General features: G+C 45.4%; 1 protein-coding gene across 1 annotated transcript; it reads left to right on the top strand.

The window, feature by feature from the left end:
* Positions 1-11,497: 11,497 nt before the first annotated feature.
* LOC112552036 (antigen WC1.1-like) lies at positions 11,498-17,773 on the top strand. Its single transcript, XM_025216366.1, has 5 exons — positions 11,498-11,522; positions 11,868-11,996; positions 13,011-13,106; positions 16,304-16,456; positions 17,703-17,773. The coding sequence occupies exons 1-5, from the start codon at positions 11,498-11,500 to the stop codon at positions 17,771-17,773; spliced, it is 474 nt and encodes a 157-aa protein (XP_025072151.1).

The following is a 17,773-nucleotide window of genomic DNA, read 5'->3' as shown; positions in this document are numbered from 1 at the left end:
CCCGTCGGTGCCCCTCTCCAGAGACCTGTCTCAGCCGGCCTGAGAGGCTGCTGTTGAATCTCTCACAGCGGGGATCTCGCTCCTTGTCTGCAGACAAAAGCCTGGCGCCTGGGAGGCGATGCTCTGGTCACCTGGGCAGGGGGGGAAAGGCCCGGCCCTGCGCGCAGGCCCAGGTAGCCAGGGATGCTTTGTAGATTGGTCAGTTTGTAGCCAGTATTGGCAGCTTCGACTGGACCGGCTGCTGAGGTCAGGGAGGTTTTAAAAAGGCCTGGGCCAGGAAGAAGGGCAGCCATTATCCATGCGGTCATCCAGGTGAATCTGAACCTGGCTGTCTCCTCATCACCGCATGCTGCAAGAGTGCCCTGCCTCCAGAGGAAACAACAACCACCTCTGGATGATGCGAGTGAGTAACCTACTAGAGATCCGATCAGATATTTAGCTTCAGTAACTCAGATGCGTGTTGAAACGGCTACCTCAGCCACCCTGGTTTGCTCTATGGGATTCCTTTGATATTCCTATAAGATTTCTTGATATTGCTCTACCTTTTACCCTATTTCTGCCCTACCCCTGTAATCAATAAAGTTCTCCTTTGTGACCGGTGTGGAGACTTATTGAGGGGTGGGTCTAAATTATGCCAAGGAGGCCCCTTAGGTCGGTGGACTAAGGGAGGCTTCCTAATAAGCCCCTGACTTGGGAAAGTGCCCCAAGTGCTTGTATTGGGTCTAGCACCCATTGGACGATCAGGCCTGTGTTTTCCAAGGTGCACAGAGCCAGAAGTGAATCCAGAGCCTTGGATGGTGGCAGGGGAACCCCAGGCTAGCGGGTGTGCTCCAGGGAAGGGGTCGGCCAGACGGGAGGCACCCCAAGGGAGGCACTCGGAGCCTGGAAGGTGGTCGGGAGCAGGGAGGTGGGCGGCTCAACGCAGGAGCGCCCCCTACTGGCCCGCCACATGGTGGTTGTCTACAAATTTGTCAGGGGTGGGCAGCAAGGAAGAGCAGATATTCTTTTTACCAAGGCACCCTTTGGAGTAACTAGAAACAACAGCCACAGACTGACAGAGTGCAGATTTAGGCTAGACCTTAGGAAGAACTTGCTTATGGTAAGGGTACCGGAATCTGGAATGGGCTTCCAAGTGAAGTGGTGCTCTTCCCTACCTTGGAGGTCTTTATGAAGAGACTGGACAAACACTTGGCTGGGGTCATCTGACCCTAGCACTCTTTACTGCCCAGGGCAGGGGGTTGTACTCGATGATCTACTGAGTTCCCTTCCCACCCTGAAAATTGATGAAATCTAATGGTCCTACTGCCACCTCCCAATGTGGGTGGTCATCTCCACAATCACTCTGGCTGTTAGAATGTGCCTTCCAATACAGAGATTGAGTTTTGAGACTCAGACTTTTCTTTACTTGGAGCCTTATGTCATTTTTTTCAGCCGTGCAGAATGATTGAGAAGCGTCACCAGACCACAACTCTTTTGCTCACACTGCTATTAGAGTTTGAAACAAATCATGCACGTTGTAAGAGAGTCAAGGAACAGATCTTTATCTTGCAGTTTGTGGCTAGTACTTCTTGTCTTCCTTGCTCTCTTTGCTTTGCTTATTCCTTCTCGTGCCTTACTTACCTGTATTTTTCCTGAGTATAAATGGTAGGATTATCTAAAGGTGTTGCCTGTTCTTCTAGAAATTGAAACCACAGATTTGTGTTAATATTTAGTAACAATGTAGAACAGAATATCAGAAACAAGTCAGAAAATAGAGGGGCATGGCATAAAATATGCATATGCCTTATCCTTCATGATTAGTTAAAAATGCAAGAATTCAGTAGGTAGCTCATTCACGCTTGTATGGACAGTTAATTCCTTGTTTTTAAACCTATTTTTGTATGCAAAATGTTTTAAAAAGCCATCTGTATCTACTAAAAATTGTAATGGAGGGCAAGGAGTTTCAATGTTACATTCATTAATGGATTGATTGACTCTAGGTGAGACACAGCCCCGACTGATTGAAGGTGACAATGCCTGCTCAGGACATCTGGTGATAAGACATGGACACACTTGGGCTACTGTCAGTGATTCCCACTTTGATCCTTAAGCTGCCAGTGTGATTTCTAATGAGCTACAATGTGGAGCAGTTGTATCCATCACAGGAGGAGCTCACTTTGGAGAAGGACAAGGGCCAATCTGGACTGAAGATTTTCAGTGTGTGGGAAATGAGTCTCATTTTGTTTACTGCCCCCGAGCACCACCTATGAATCAGACAGGCTCACATGCAAATGATATTGGCCTCATATGTTCACGTAAGTGTTCAGAGTGATATGTTAAAAATAGGAATATAGGACCAACAGAGGCCATCTGAGACACTTAATCCAATCCCTTGCATTCGCAGGATCCATTTATTTATGTATGTATGTATTTATTTAGTTATATATATCCTGCCCTTCCCAACAAAGGCTCAGGACTTCCTGAAATCACCCCTTCAAGCCATCATATAAAAGACCAGGGCTTGGGTTTAGTAACAAAGTGATATCACTTTTTTGGAAGCAATGACATTAAAACTAGAATCCATATCTGGCAAAATCCTTCAAATCCAAGATAGTCAGAAAGGGATTGCCTCTTCCTGACTTCCCTGTTTTTTGACTATTTGGTATAGAATGGGACATGGGCTAGTGTGTTCGTATCTAATCAGTGTCTCCCTTCTCTTCCTGCCAGGGCTCACAGGGTTCATGCTGGTGTACAGCAGCACACGGTGCTTGAGGAGAGTGGAGGTCCAGTTGCTCGGTGCCTGGGACACCCTCTGTGACTTGCACTGGGATTTATCAGATGCCCACGTTCTCTGTTGCCCTGGCCTGGTAGAGTGCACTGGGGGTCAGCCGTGGGCTGGCAGGAGGTACAGGAAGTCAACCACAGGCTGGGATATGGCTTCACAGGCAGCTTTGGGCTGGCAGTGGAAATGGGGCTTCAGACCTATGTTCCAGGGGTTTGTGGGTTGAGCTGGCCCCATCTCCAGGGGCAGCTCTGAGTGGCATGGAGCTTCGGGCTAGTCTCTAGATCTAGAACGAGGGGAAGGAGGTTTACCTGGCTCCAGGGGCATCTCTGTGCCACTTGGAACTGCCCCCAGAGATGAGCAGCAGTTGTGGCCCCCTGCTGCCTGAGCTCACCCGGAGCAATATGCTCCTGGGTCAGTATCTATACATGCATTTAGACATGTGAATGTAAAGAACTGTTGGCTGATACCTGTATCTGTCAGTACTAGGAAATGGTGCTTTACATTAACCTACTGCATAGTAATTGCCATGTACGTGTAGATGGTGATGCTTTACTGAGCGTTATATTAATCCAATGCACAGTAAAGCACACATGTAGACACACCCACAGAAAGGGTTAGCTTCCTACAGCTTTGGCTCAAGTAGTGGGTTTTTTCGCTCAGCGGTAGAGGCCTATGAATTAAGATTCAGTTCTCTAGATGTACTTCCTGCTAGTGACATAGCATTAAGGATGTTGACCCACAACACCAGCAAGGGATGTGTTTGGTAGCTTTGTGCTAGTGCCCAGAATACTTTATCATATCAATGTGCATATTCTGAGTTCTTCTCCTTGCATTTCCTTTCTTTTCCTTGCCCATTAGAAACTATGATTTAGGCTGCAAATGTTGGCTATAAATATCCAACTCAGGAACCTTAAAATTCTCATTTATTAGGTGGATTGAAACACTGTAATGAAGTCAAATCATAAATTTTGGGGCTGGTCCCCACACACACACATACACACACACATCCACACACACAGTAGCGAGTTACAAGAGTCAGGTACACCTATCCCACAAGCGCTAGAGTCTGCCATCGATGGCCAGTTGAGGCTTCTTCCAGCATGGTGTTATGCTCCAGAAGGGGGTTGCTGGCTGGTCCTTCTGGCTGGACAGGTCGGTTGCTGGTCAAGTTGGAGATCAAGAGGGCGCCCCTGAGGGTCACTTTTCATTGCTTTTTATCTGTCCTTGGCAGACGTTGGTGACTCCCCAGTTTCCAGGTTTGCCCAATCCAGGAGTCGTTGACCCTCGTGGGACTTCCCCCTTGGGGGCTACTGGATGGCATCTATCAGCCCCAGGAGTTGTCTGCATGAATGTGCAGGTTTGGGAGTCCATTGATGAATTTTGAATAGGGCTCTGGAAGTGGTCAATCTGGAGATATTCAGCCCCAAAAGTTGGCCCCTGGTGTTGTTTAACTCAGACCGGGGCTTCTAGCCCTTGAACACTGAAATTTAGAGAATTCCTGGTTGCCACATTGTCTCGTATTGATTTCTTCCCTTGGTTGATCTGCGGTTTCCCTAGTTGTTAAATGCTGCCTGCTACTGTGTTACGCATTCAATCACTGATTCACTCCCTCTTTCAGGGTCCTGCCTGATACAGGGAAGTGGCAGTTTGATTCCTACCCTTGTTAACATTGTTACAATGTATAACTAGCTTCTGAAACTAAATATATTTAGTTAAAAGTTGAGGAATATAAAATATAAGCTACAAGAGTAATGCCACGGCACACAAATAGATAAAAATACCGAAATACAAGGGGAGATACAAAATGCACACATACAAACTTTAAAACACAATTCCTTATTTTATAGTGAAAGAATGAGGAAGAAAGAAAAGGTAGAAGAGGAGAAACATACAAAGAGGGGAAAGCAAATGCAGGCAAAGGGAAAAGGGGGCTTTCTGCTACATTATTTCCCCTCTTGACATCGGCCTTATACAAGGGTGATGTCACTATACTGTCTGAACACCATTGTTCAGCTATATAGACAGGAGGTGTGTCATCTTCAGCTGGTTTGAAGTTAAAACAAAACTTGGGCAGTGAAAAGATATTGAAAGAGAAAAGCCTTGGGGGGTGGAAGAGAGAAAATAACATAACACAGTTGATTTGAACAGTTACAGTGGTATAGTTGTCTCTTTGCTTATTAAAATGTGACTTTGAATGCAGTTTTTTTTACACATACCTTGTTATACTGATATTCTAAATAGCATTTAAATCCTTAAGAGAAGTACAGAGAAAAAACAGCCAAAACCAAAAAACAAGAAAACCCAACAAAGCAAAAACCAAACCAAAAACAAAACATTTTGACATCTTATCAGATAGTTAAGAAAAGGGGGGGGGGCGGGGGGGACACAAAAACAAAAAAAACCAAAATCCCAAAAAACAAAGTTCACATGATCTTTAGTAAATATCCTTTTGCTAACCAAGTGGAATCTAAAACTGTTTGAGACTTGCTGCCCTTGTTTCAAATATCCGAACAACTTTCCAGTCCAACCAGATGGAAGTGTTCTGGTCTGGGATCCACAGACAGGTTCAATTTTTAGACGGGGTATTACTAATTACTCTTATTATATCTTTATGATATCATAAGTACATAAACTGTGACAACTTAAAATAAACCAAACAAACAAACACAAAACATATAACACAAAACATATAACAAGGTAACACAAGACAATTTTTGCCATGGTGTGTTGAGGAAGATTCTGCTGATGGTAATGAGGCCTCATGGTTTGTCGGTCACCTTTGACTACACTGTGGCTTCTGCAAAAGAAAACAAACACACACAAACCAAACCTGCCAAGGAAAACTCCTTGCAGTGGCTGATTATTCATATTTATAAAGTACAATGCTGACCAATGTGCAGTGGCAGTGCACACATAATTTTCCATTCTTGGGGTGCTTTTCTTTTATACTGAAAAAGTGGAGCAGTTACCTACAGGAGGGTGACCATCCTAAGTTAAGGATTTTTCTGGCCTTTTCCTGCCTCAACATTGGGATGGGCACAGATCAGCCTGTCTGATGCACATTTTCCAATGGCTCAGAGCCATTTCTTCCTGCTAAGCCAAGAAGGGTGGCCGGTGGGAAGAAGAGATTGGTTACCCTGTTTCTCGAGGGTCAGGTGGTTGGTGGCTCACTTCTTTTTTTTTCTTCTTTTCTCCAAGCTGGGTCACTGGGATGCTCTCCTCATGACACAAGGAATCCTATTAACAAGGCTAGATTCAGGTTAGATATATTCTGCCCCCTTAAAAAGTTTCAGATGGGACACACGTACCCATTTTCCTGATTCCCCTTTATCAATTTGGACCATGGTTGGGCTCAATAGATTGATAATAGTGAAGGGTCCAATCCATTTGGACTCCAGGACATGTGCCTTTGGGGCGAGTCTAAAGTACATGACTGGCTGTCCAATTTCCCAAAGCCTGGGAAGCTGTTCGAGCTGCTTGCCCATCCGCAGCTGAGCTTGCTGAATAGCTTCATTAAACTGCAACTCCTGATGCCTCAAATGATATGGGAGCTCTTTCACGCATTCAGTAATTTCTGTGGGCTGTGGATTGTCCAGATTGTCTGGGAATGGGATAAGCCCGGTGGGTATTAGAGCCATCCGCCTGCCAAATAGGATCTGGTAGGGCTGAAGGCTGGTTCCCAAGCGGTTCCCACTCCGGAGAGCAGCTAAGATCAAAGGAAGCTTAAGATTCCAGTCTGTACCTGTTTGATTTACCACCTTCCTTAGCAACTCCTTAATTGTCCTATTCATTCGCTTTACCCGCCCAGATGCCACCCAGATGGGTGGTGAGGAATGTGCCACTGCTGCCTGATACCTAAGGCTTGCAGCAGTTGTTTAACAACAGCCCCAGTGAAATGGGGACCTCAGTCTGAGTCAATGATTTTAGGAGCTTCAAACCGGCATATTACCTCTGTCCAGAGTTTCTTTGCTGTGGCTTCAGCAGTGTGGGTGCGCATAGGAAATGCCTCCACCCACCTGCTGAAGGAGTCTATAACCACTAGCAAAGTACATGGTTGACCTTGGCTCCCTTCTCGGCTTGGTCTTTAGCCATTGTCTTTACCGATTTTTGCAAGGCTTCTCAGCTAGCCTTTTCTTGGTCCAATAATTCCAATTGTCGGGCATTGTCTTGATTTCTTTTTCTCAGTTGTTCATTTTCATTTTCAAAGTTCCGAGACAACCCCTTTAGAGTCTGATTACTGGTTTCCAATTGGACACATCTATCTTTTAGAATTTGGATTTGCTCCTCCTTTTCCTCAATTTCAGAGGCTTGCTGAGCTTTTTCCTCAACTGTTTTTACAGCATGCCATAGTAGCCAGACCAAGCCACTGTGTTGCCTTTGAACTGAGGGTTTTCCACAAAGGCAAAATCTTTCAAATTGGGCTTCAATGTTCCCTATGGAAAAGCCTGAGGTGCACACATCCTCCCTACATGGGCTGGGTCCATCCTTCCGAATCTCCCTATGGAGAGGGGAATTTTCCTCCCTCCGTACCCACTTATCTTCTTGGCCTCCTGATCCAACCTTAGGGGTTTTTTTTTTCTAAAGAAAGACATTTTCCTCAACATGTCTCAAGCCTGTCAGTTTCCTTGAGCTCTCACGCTCCCAACCAACTCTGCCCCTGCCCTTGCAGTTCTACAAACAAATCCATTTCTTGGGATATGCCCACACCCTTAGGTGACAACTAAATCCATACCCTCCTTGGGTGTGCCCACCCCCTTGGGTGTGTCTAAATCCTAGTCCACCCCCTGGGGTTACTTCTAAATCCAGACCCTCCTTGAGTCTGCCCACCCCCTTGGGTAAGTCTAAATCCTAGTCCACCCCCTTGGGTGACTATTGTCCACCCACCTCCGTGGACGTGGGTCCTATCTGGGGACACGGTCTTCCCAAATACCAATTCACTAATAATCCTAGAATAGTGCCCGCATTCTCCACCAAATGATGTTGGCTACAAATGTCCAACTCGGGATCCTTAAAATTCTGGTTTATTAGGCGGATTGAAACACTGTAATGAAGTCAAATCATAAACCTTGGGGCTGGTCCACCCCCCCCCCCGCACACACACACACATACACATCCACACACACAATAGCGAGTTACAAGAGTCAGGTATACCTATCCCACAGGCGCTGGAGTCTGCCATGGATGGCCAGTCAAGGCTTCTTCCAGTGTGGTGTTATCCTCCAGACAGGTCAGTTGCTGGTCAAGTTGGAGATCAAGAGGGCACCCCTGAGGGACACTTTTCACTGCTTTTTATCTGTCCTTGGCAGACTTTGGTGACTCCCCAGTTTCCAGGTTTGCCTAATGCAGGGGTCATTGACCCTCGTGGGACTTCCCCCTTGGTGGCTACTGGATGGCATCTGTCAGCCCCAGGGGTCATCTGCATGTATTTGCAGGTTTGGGAGTCCATTGATGAATTTTGAATAGGGCTCTGGGAGCGGTCGATCTGGAGATATTCAGCCCCAAAAGTTGGCCCCCGGTGTTGAATAACTCAGACCAGGGCTCCTAGCCCTTGAACACTGAAATTTAGAGAATTTCTGGTTTGCCACATTGTCTCGTATTGATTTCTTCCGTTGGTTGATCTGTGGTTTCCCTAGTTGTTAAATGCTGCCTGCTACTGTGTTACGCATTCAATCACTGATTTACTCCCTCTTTCAGGGTCCTGCCTGATACAGGGAAGTGGCAGTTTAATTCCTGCCCTTGTTAACATTGTTACAATGTATAACTACCTTCTGAAACTAAACATATTTAGTTAAAAGGTGAGGAGTATAAAATATAAGCTACAAGAGTAATGCCATGGCACACAAATAGATAAAAAGACCAAAATAGAGGGGGAGTTACAAAATGCACACATACAAATTTTAAAACACAATTCCTTATCTTATAGTGAAAGAAAGAGGAAGGATGAAAAGGTAGAAGAGGAGAAACATATCCAAAGAGGGGAAAGCAAATTCAGGCAAGAGGAAAAGGGAACATTCTGCTACACAAATACCACTGGCACAGACATTTTCAAATCAACCCTTTTCACTTTCCTTCCCTGCTTCTTAGTGGAGACATATTTCAGAGGACATGAATTTCATATGTTGCCATTTCTGGTATGCTTTTTTAGTGCAATGCAGCAAGAACCTATTAAAGTAATAGTTATTATTTGGAGATGCTCCCTAATTTAGTTGATTTGGTAACTGGGAGATCGTCTCTTAGTTAAATAGCTAGTCAGTCAGTCAGAGATAGATATAGAGTCTATAGGGGCTGCTTATTGTTCAAGACTAAAACTTGTTGTGTAATTCTCATTCACACCTGCCCATGTGTATTGAATCTGATGAGTACAAGATTTATGCCATACCTCTCTATTCTGGGCCATAGTAGCTGAATGGAGGTGAACATGCCCTCTAGCAGCTTGGTGGTCATGTTTACTATTTGCTTCTAGAATTTCTGGCAGTAGATATAGCAGAGTGAATAATGTTTTTAGATACTAAGATGCCTTCAATCAGCTTAGTGCCATCTGAATGCCTGACAGCAGTAGGCAAAGCTGTAGGGTTTTCTGTCTGTCTTCCTTAGGCTATGTTGCTACAGTGGTGCGGGGAGAGGAGGCTGCTAATATTTTAATGATGGCATCATTACAAACCTGCCTAGGCCATCTGATGGCCGGGGTTTTCCTTTTGCTGGAGCTACACCCTCATCCCTGACAACAAAAGCTCTGCAAGGAGAAAGCAGAAGCTGTATCCATACCAGGGGTTTTGCAGCAAAGCTACATCAGCTATAGGGCCTTATTTTTTCATACCCTTTGCCAAGAGACCTCTGCTGGCTGACATGAACAAAAGGTCAGTGTTGTTCCTTGGCTTCAAGGAGTACACTTATCAAAGGTCCTAGCCAGCAACTCTCTCTGACAGGGCTCTAACCCTGAGTATTAAAACTCTAATGAAAGATTTTCCTGAAATCCTTGTAACAGCAGTTGTTCATCTTATCACTTTAGTTCTCTGAATGTTTGATAGCTTATGGTATTTCATGCATGCATTCTTTATTTTATGTAATGGACAACAGAGAGTGGTGTTCAATGCATTTTCCATCTCCCCTAAGGGCAGGTCACTCTGAATCACTCATACTGTTGAACGGAGATTGCCGGTGTGATGAGCGAGTTGAGGTTTCCTTTGGTGGCACATGGAGCAGAGTCCTGGATGATCAGTGGGACATGAATGATGCCAGCGTGGTGTGCAGGCAGCTCCATTGTGGAGCTGCTTAGAAAGCCTATCACCCTGCAAAGTCTGACGGTGATGTAGCATCACATGTAACTATGCCCACAGTCAAGCAGTGGAGATGTTATAGATTCTACTTCATTTTTCATGTATAAATTCTACTTTATTTTGCATGAAACACAGTAATTAATCCACTCATGGTAGTATTTGTTTTTGTAGGGGGAAAAGGGAAAAGACCACAAAACCCATTTGCTTCATGCCTAGGTTCTACAAACTGCACAGGTATGAATGCTTTTCTATATATCTTCTCAATCCCTAAGGACCTTCCCAGCTCTGCCAGTAATATGTAAAGTTTCTGCCTTTCCCAGACAAGGAGAAGATCTGTGTTGTGGGAGGAGAGGATGGCTGTTCAGGGAGAGTGGAGATTTGGCACCGTGGCTCCTGGGGAACAGTGTGTGATGACTCCTGGGACATGGTGGATGCGAACGTTGTGTGTAAACAACTGGGCTGTGGAGCTGCTGTGTCTGTCTTGAGTGGAGCATTATTCGGGGAAGGGGATGGCCCCATCTGGCTAGACAAGGTGAACTGTCGAGGGACAGAGTCATCTCTGTGGTAGTGTCCTGCAAAGCACTGGGAGGACAGTAACTGCCAACGTAAAGAAGATGCTGCTGTGAATTGCTCTGGTGAATACAAGCCTCCTTGGACAGGTTTGGCAGGATTCAATAAGGAAAGCTTCCTGCAGAGATGGTATGTGAGGCTAGAAAGAGATGTTGTCAGTGGAGCATGATTGGCTGTGCTGTGATTGGTTGTGGCACAGCTGCATGTGCACCTAACTTGGAGTGTGTCTGAGTGAGGGGAAGCCAGCTTTCCTAACTGCGTTATCTAATGATTGGCCTAATAGTATATATGTATTTGCATATAAGATGAATAATGGTGGAAAATTTTGAATCTGTTGTCCTTGTACACATCCCACTGTCTGGCAGCCTTATCACCTGGCCATAATGAATAAAGTTAATCTAGTTATTTGCACTGTGGATCTGTGTTCAAACCATTATGAAGTAAGAGCTGGCAACCCCTCAGTAGCAGCAACAGTGACTGACAGGTTTTTGATAAAGTATGCAACTTTCTGTGGTGCGGTGCTGGATCCTCTGCCTGGCCATGTATCAGCCCCCTGTTCCTTGGCCATAGGAATGGATGGTGAGGGGTGTAACTTTGGAGGGCCCAGATGTGCCCAGGTGTCAGCCTATGGAGCCTCTGCTCTCATCTGAGTCTCCGGTGTTCTAGTTTATTACTATTGTCCCCACTGCTCCTAAAGCACAGGGGGACTTCTTTTTAAGTTGGCCCAGAACTGTCCCTGCCCCATTTGAAGGGAGAACATATATGTGATGTGCCAGTTCCACCTGCAGCCACACAGGGGGACCATCCCTTCAGTAGATAATGCTTTACCTCTTCCTGCTTTCAGAATCCAATCCTTATTTTATTTCTCGTTGCAGATGCTACAGGAATGACAACTTCCCCAAAGGGAACAGGTAAAGAACCCCCTTCCAAGAAGTGCTGCATTTTCCTGAGAGATGAGCTGTAACCTCTGCTCTGGGAGAAGGTGCTTCTTGACAGAGAGTCTGAAATTTATGAGGCAATGGCACCTGGGGTGGGTCCTGCAGGGCAGGCTGACTGATAGGCATTGCTGCTCAGTGGTTTTCTGCTCATGTGCCTGGGCTCCTGACTCTTGCTCTAGCATGTGAGTTGCTCTCCTGTTTCTCAGTATTTGACCTTTTGGCCACATACAATACAATTAGTAACTGTGGATGTTCCCTTGAGATTCATTTGTCTTTCAGAGAAGAGTCTCTACTGCTCCTATGTTTGTTTCCTTTCAGATCCACCTCCAACAGACAGTGGGGGAGACATGGTGCCCATTGTCATCTGCATTATTCTGGGGGTCCTTCTCTGCTTGGTCCTTATCGTTGTGGCTGGGCAGGTGCAAAAAGGCAGAGCACAGCAGAAAGGTGTGTCCCAGTGGGTCTAAATGATACAGAAATACCTCTTTGAAGATGCAGGGAGAGTTTTAGGGTATCAGAAGGAAGAGGGAGATAGCAGAAAAGAACCTAGACTGGGGTGCTCAACCCCTAGGCTGTGGGCCAGATCCTTCCTGCAACACCTTGCAATTCAATACATGGAGTCCCAAAGGATCCTTTGGGAATACTTGCCAACTGTGGCCCTGAGTGCTAGCCTGAACATGCAGGGCAGCACGGGGCCTGATTCCAGTGCATGGGGCCTAGGTGTGGGGAGCATAGAGCTCCAGATCCTGATTTTAGATGGACAGTGTGTCAGAGCCCTGCACCATCTACATCCTGCCAGGTTTGAGCTCCAGTGCTTCTCCCAGTGCCCCTGCCTGGCTATGATGAGGCTTTAGCTGGGTGGAGGGAGTACATTGCTCCAGGGCCAGAAATTGGTATACAGGGCTGGCACAGGTCCTGATCCAGCCTGCAAACTGTTCTCGCACCATTCATCTTGCCAATGGGGATAAAAATGTGAGCACCAATGACCTAGAACAATTGGAAATAATGTGGGAATGTGTGAGAATATAGGTGAGTGAACAACAGCTCTGAGCATTATCCTGGCGCATTATCCTCACTAGTTGCACCTGTAGGATTCAGTCCTGCAGACAAATACATTTGTAGGTTCGAGAACTTTGGAAAGCAGAGAAATAAGTGTTGTTATTCCTGGAATGTAAACTTCATGTTGAGAGAGGAATTATTGAAGCTACTGCATAGGCATTAATGTGCAGTAATGAAATGAAAAGAAACCAGCCATTTTAAGAGGAGAGATTTTGTGATGGTGCAACAGCTAAAGGAAACATCTCCAAAGAAGTTTTGAAAGGGGACACATTTGTTGTCTGGACTGGGATATTTTCTGGGCTAAAAAAAGAACTTCTGACAGTCCCTTAAGGACCTGTGGCAGAAAGGTTTAATACTATTTCCCACCTTGTGTACTACTAACCACATACTCTTTGTTTTCAGCATCCAGAAAATTTATGAAGCCCTTCTCTGAGGCTGTGTATGAAGAGATTGACTACAGCCCAATGAAGGAGAAGGGACAATCATCAGTTAAGTCAGGTTTGTGCATTGCATTCCTAACAGAGTCACTATCTAATTCACTTCTCATCCTGAGATCATGAACTAGTCCTAATTTCCTGTAGTTTTCAACCCCTAGAGGGCTGAATGCTGCAAGCACGAGTTCTGTGATGAGACCAGCCAGTAACTGGACTTCTGCCAATGAGCGCCCCACCCTACTTATGAATCAGACTTTGCTAGTCCCATCTCTAGGGACAATTTCTGCAACATTGCCCATATTGAAATTTGGAGTATAACTAAATATGGGCCAGGAAAGCATCTATTTTTAGGGTCAAATAATTTGAAAATGGCTTTGGAACGTTTGAATAAGAACTATTCTCCAGCTTCTTCCCTTTGCTGCAGTGGTCAGTCATCTGCTGTGTGGGTTCACTTTCCTTTGTTGTTTCTTCCATCCTCCTCCTTTCTCCCACAGAGTGTGGCACTGATTTAGTTGTATGGCAGAGGGCAGTGACAAAAGGGTTTAAACAGACATCACCAAGTGAAGTGGACCAGTAGTGGCAGTATGTCTCGCTACACCTGATCTGCTGCAATGGGTAAAACACATGTTGCACAACATCGTGAATTGATCAGGGCCTGATCTTGTGGGACAACAGGTGATGTGTTCCCCACTTACAAAGATGTGTCCTAGAGATTCCCCATGGCACATCCATGTAAAGGGGGAAGCCGAGGTTCCCTATTTACAAATAAATGCATCAGAGACTGCCCAGCATGAGTTCCTGTAAGAGGGTAAAGCTGGGCATATACTTCTGGGGCTTAAGGGACCTGATACTGAAAAGTAATTCGCAGGCCTTGCAGAATCGGTCCTCTAAAGTCTCAGGAGTGCTAGCCTGGGGCAGCTGAAGAGCATGGGTAGTTCTGGGTTGTCTGTGCTCTTGTGCATAAAATGATCAGATGTCTGCTGCAATAAAAAGGCAAAAATTATTAACATCTTCATTGGAGCCACAAAGTTTGGGCATTGGTGGTGTGACAAAGAGTATGAATTCCTGTTTGCCTGGCTTTTGTGTCTCCATTAGAATTTTCTACCGTAAGAAACAGAAAACTCATGCCGTGCTCTATGTCAGAAGAGAGGCATGTTGTCCAAGCAGTAAGTATTTGGCAGTTTGGATGCTTTGCAGTTTCCACAAATCTGGATTGTTCTGGGGTAATTTGATTTTCTGTTGGGAACCCTGCAATGAAACTACAGCTCTCTGGCTCTTTTTAGGTTGTTTTGGAGAAAGAGCTCCTAGGGATTTCAGACTCCTGGCTTGCAGAGCCCTGGGACTCTTGAGGTGGCTGACTGCCCAGGCTGCCAAACTCCTGCAGGGGTCAGATCTGCAGAGAGTTGGGACACCTGGGAAATCACATGTCTTGGATGTCAGGGATCCTAGGAAAACAGGAAGCTAGTTCCCTGGCTCCCCAGGCTGCCTACCTTGCAGACAGGCAGAAAATCTATCTTTATGTTTGACAAACTCCCCTACCTTTCCATATTTTATTTTTGCATTACATTGTATTTGTTATTTTATTGCCTAGAGTCAACTGACTTATAATATGTGCTACTGCCATTAGTACCAGATGAAAGGGTTTATTTCCTCATTCAAACTTTTTCCTGTTTACTGTTGTAATTAAACCTACTGTTGAAAAGAAAACAGAATTTTACACTTATTTGTCCTGGGATGTCAACTTCAGGTTAGGAGCAGTACTACTGCAGCTGCTAACTATGAACTAGTTAAAATGTAACAGCTATTTTCTTAGTCAAACTTTCCAAGAGGTTGTTACATACAGCTGCTACTCTGATTAGTACAGAATGAAAAAGCAAGTAGTTTTCATGATTTAAAAAATAAAGAATAAAATTAAAGCACTGAAACAATTAACGTAAAAAGCCTGAAATAGATTACAGTAATTTATCCAGTGCTAGAATTGGAAGATTCTGGGTGTGTCTACACATTGCCATTCTTTTTGGAAGGTCTAAAGCATGGCGCAGTAATTGTCCATACTGCGCCATGTGAGTGGCGTGCACTTTGATTTTCTCACTATGTTGTTGTAGCGGTGTGCTGTAAGTGGAGAGCATGCTGCTATGGTGACATAGCTAATGATCACGTGTAGACCCACGTGATCGCTACATCATTGTACCAGGCCAAACGGTAACTGCGTTGCCATAGGTTGACGTGTAGATGCTCCCTCTGCCTATCAATCCTAGTCCTCCCTTGCCTCCCAGCTCACTGAGATGGGTTTCTGTTTTCAGCTCTTTGCAGCATCTAGCAGACAGGTGATCTCTTCAAATGTGTTTCATAACTATACGAGATTGTACTGATACTGAGATTGATAGGAAGGGATTTTCACTTCTTACCTGCCTGAAAATGTGTGCACCTAAATCTTTTGTCCCAGGTGCATACTTATATCTGTCTTCAGTGTAAGGTCTTCATTCTTATTAATTACCATATCTATTTCAGATGTTCCTGTCATGTGTGGAGATTCCACAGGAAATGACTATGATGATGCCAGAGAAGTTCATGACCCTGAAGAAGTTCATGGATCTAGACAGAATAAAGAGGAAGCCTCTGGGATCTCTGATAAAAGTGAGAGAAACCAGGATTTGCAGAAAAGTGGGAAGCAAATACAGTTTACCATGTTTCACAATTTTATTGCTAATTTCATGATACCTGTTATAATTTTATGAGCCCTAGCTTGTGTGAGCTTGTAAGTATCTTCCATCCTGTTGTGATCTCTTTCAGCTTACCACCTCACAGGATAAATCTGTAATATGGATATGGAAGGAAACAGAAACTAAAATAAAAAAAAATAATAAAATAAATATACTGAAAACATTTAACTTAAAAAAAGCCTCAAAAATATTACATTAATTAATGGATGGAAAGACCAATTAAAGATATGGAAGGCTGCAGAAACTGGGACAGGATACAAAAAGTTTTAAAAATCAAAATACAGTTCAATAATATTGATATCTTTCTATGAAAAGATAATGCGTTTCTGTAATAAGGCTAATGTTATGAACTTAGTTTATCTAGGTTTAAGCAGAGAATTTTCTATCAGGCTTCCCAGGCTGAATTAATGTATTTGATGGAGAGAGCATATCAGGGATCTTTATGGGCATCTCAGCCTTTTGTCCCTGACCTTTACGTAATTTCTCTTTTCAGTGTCAGGCCTGTCCTCATCACTACTAATTCTCATCTGTATTTCAGAAGCCTCTATACTGCCCAGAGACACCACCAGTGATGGTTATGATGATGCTGGAGAAATTTCTGATCCAGAACACAGTTCTTCTTTTCACCAGAATGATGAGGAAGTCAGTGAAGCCCCAGAGGGAAGTGATGGGACAAGGGATTCACAGACAGGTGAGTGAAGTTGCCATATCTTGCTGTTTAATCTCTGGTCCTACAGTGTTTAGTATTTTTCAAAAAGCCCCTGTCATGTCTGGAATTTCCATAAGACATGGCTATGGTGATGTCAAAGAAGTTTATCACCCTGAAGAAGTTCTTGCGCCTAGGCAGGATAAAGAGAAAGCCATTGGAATCCCCTAGGAAAGTGGAGTCACATCATTACATAAAAGGCTGGTGCAGCAGGAAATCCACCCGTCTCCTGAGAGGGGGCAGCAGCAGTACAGGTGGTCACTAGCAGCAGCAGTGGTAGCAGCCGTCCAGGTCAGCCACTCAAGGCATGGTTCAGGTAAAGGTGAAAGTGAAGGTGAAGGCAGGGGGTGGCCTGCAGAGGCAGCTGGGGCAGGGAAGTATCCCTTAGGTGCTGGCAGTGATGGTGGGGGAGGAGCCCACGGGCAGCACAGGAGGGTGGCAACAGCAGCAGAAGCAGCCCAAGGCAGGAAGGGGCACAGCTAACTTCCCCCCAAAAGCTCCTGAGAGCAAGCAACAGCAGAAGCAGCTAACAGCAGCAGCAGCAGGAGACTCAGGCAGGAAGGGGCCCGGCCATCTTCTCCCAAGAAGCGCCTGTCTATTTGTATCTTCCAGTGGACATGGGCCTTAAGGCCCACCCAGTTACCTAATAGCCCCCATGATGCGGGGCCAAAGGTTGAAAGATGCAACTAATATTTTTTTTTGCTGGTGGTGGTGGTGGGGGGGAACTAAGGGAAAGAAAAAAAACAGGTTAGGAGTGACATGGGGATCAAAATGTGAAAATAAGCACTTTGGAGGGGGACACTGAGCAGAGCCCCCTTGGCCACACCCACTGGTCCTCAAAGACATCTAAGGAGCTGGTGGATGCCGCCCATTTGTGCTCTGCCCAGAAACATGAACAGAGGAGGGAAAGGAATGCGGTCTCACAGTCCCTGGGCACCTTCCTGGCCAGAGCCTCCTTCTTGGTCAAGTAGAGGGCCCACTTGGCCAGGGCCAGGAGAAGGTTGACTAGGAGGTCCTGGGACTTGATGGGGCCACAGATGGGGTGACCAAAAATAAAATGGTGTGGGTGAAATGCCCCCAGAATCTCAGGAAAAGGTTCTGGAGGTGGAGGTGGAGGGGCAGCAGCCTGGCACACTCGAACATCATGTGTGCCAGGGTCTCCCTCTGCCCACAGAAGGGGCAAGAGACCAGGGTGCCTGTGAAGCTCATCACATATATGGTGTCTGGGCAGGACGCAAGGGTGGCATGATGGATCGTGTGCTGCATGACAGTGTAGAAGTGGTGGTGGTGATGGATGGTTGA

Source organism: Alligator sinensis, unplaced genomic scaffold (genome assembly GCF_000455745.1).
Source record: "Alligator sinensis unplaced genomic scaffold, ASM45574v1 scaffold537_1, whole genome shotgun sequence".
NCBI lineage: Eukaryota > Metazoa > Chordata > Crocodylia > Alligatoridae > Alligator > Alligator sinensis.
This window is presented reverse-complemented; position numbering and strand designations above follow the sequence as displayed.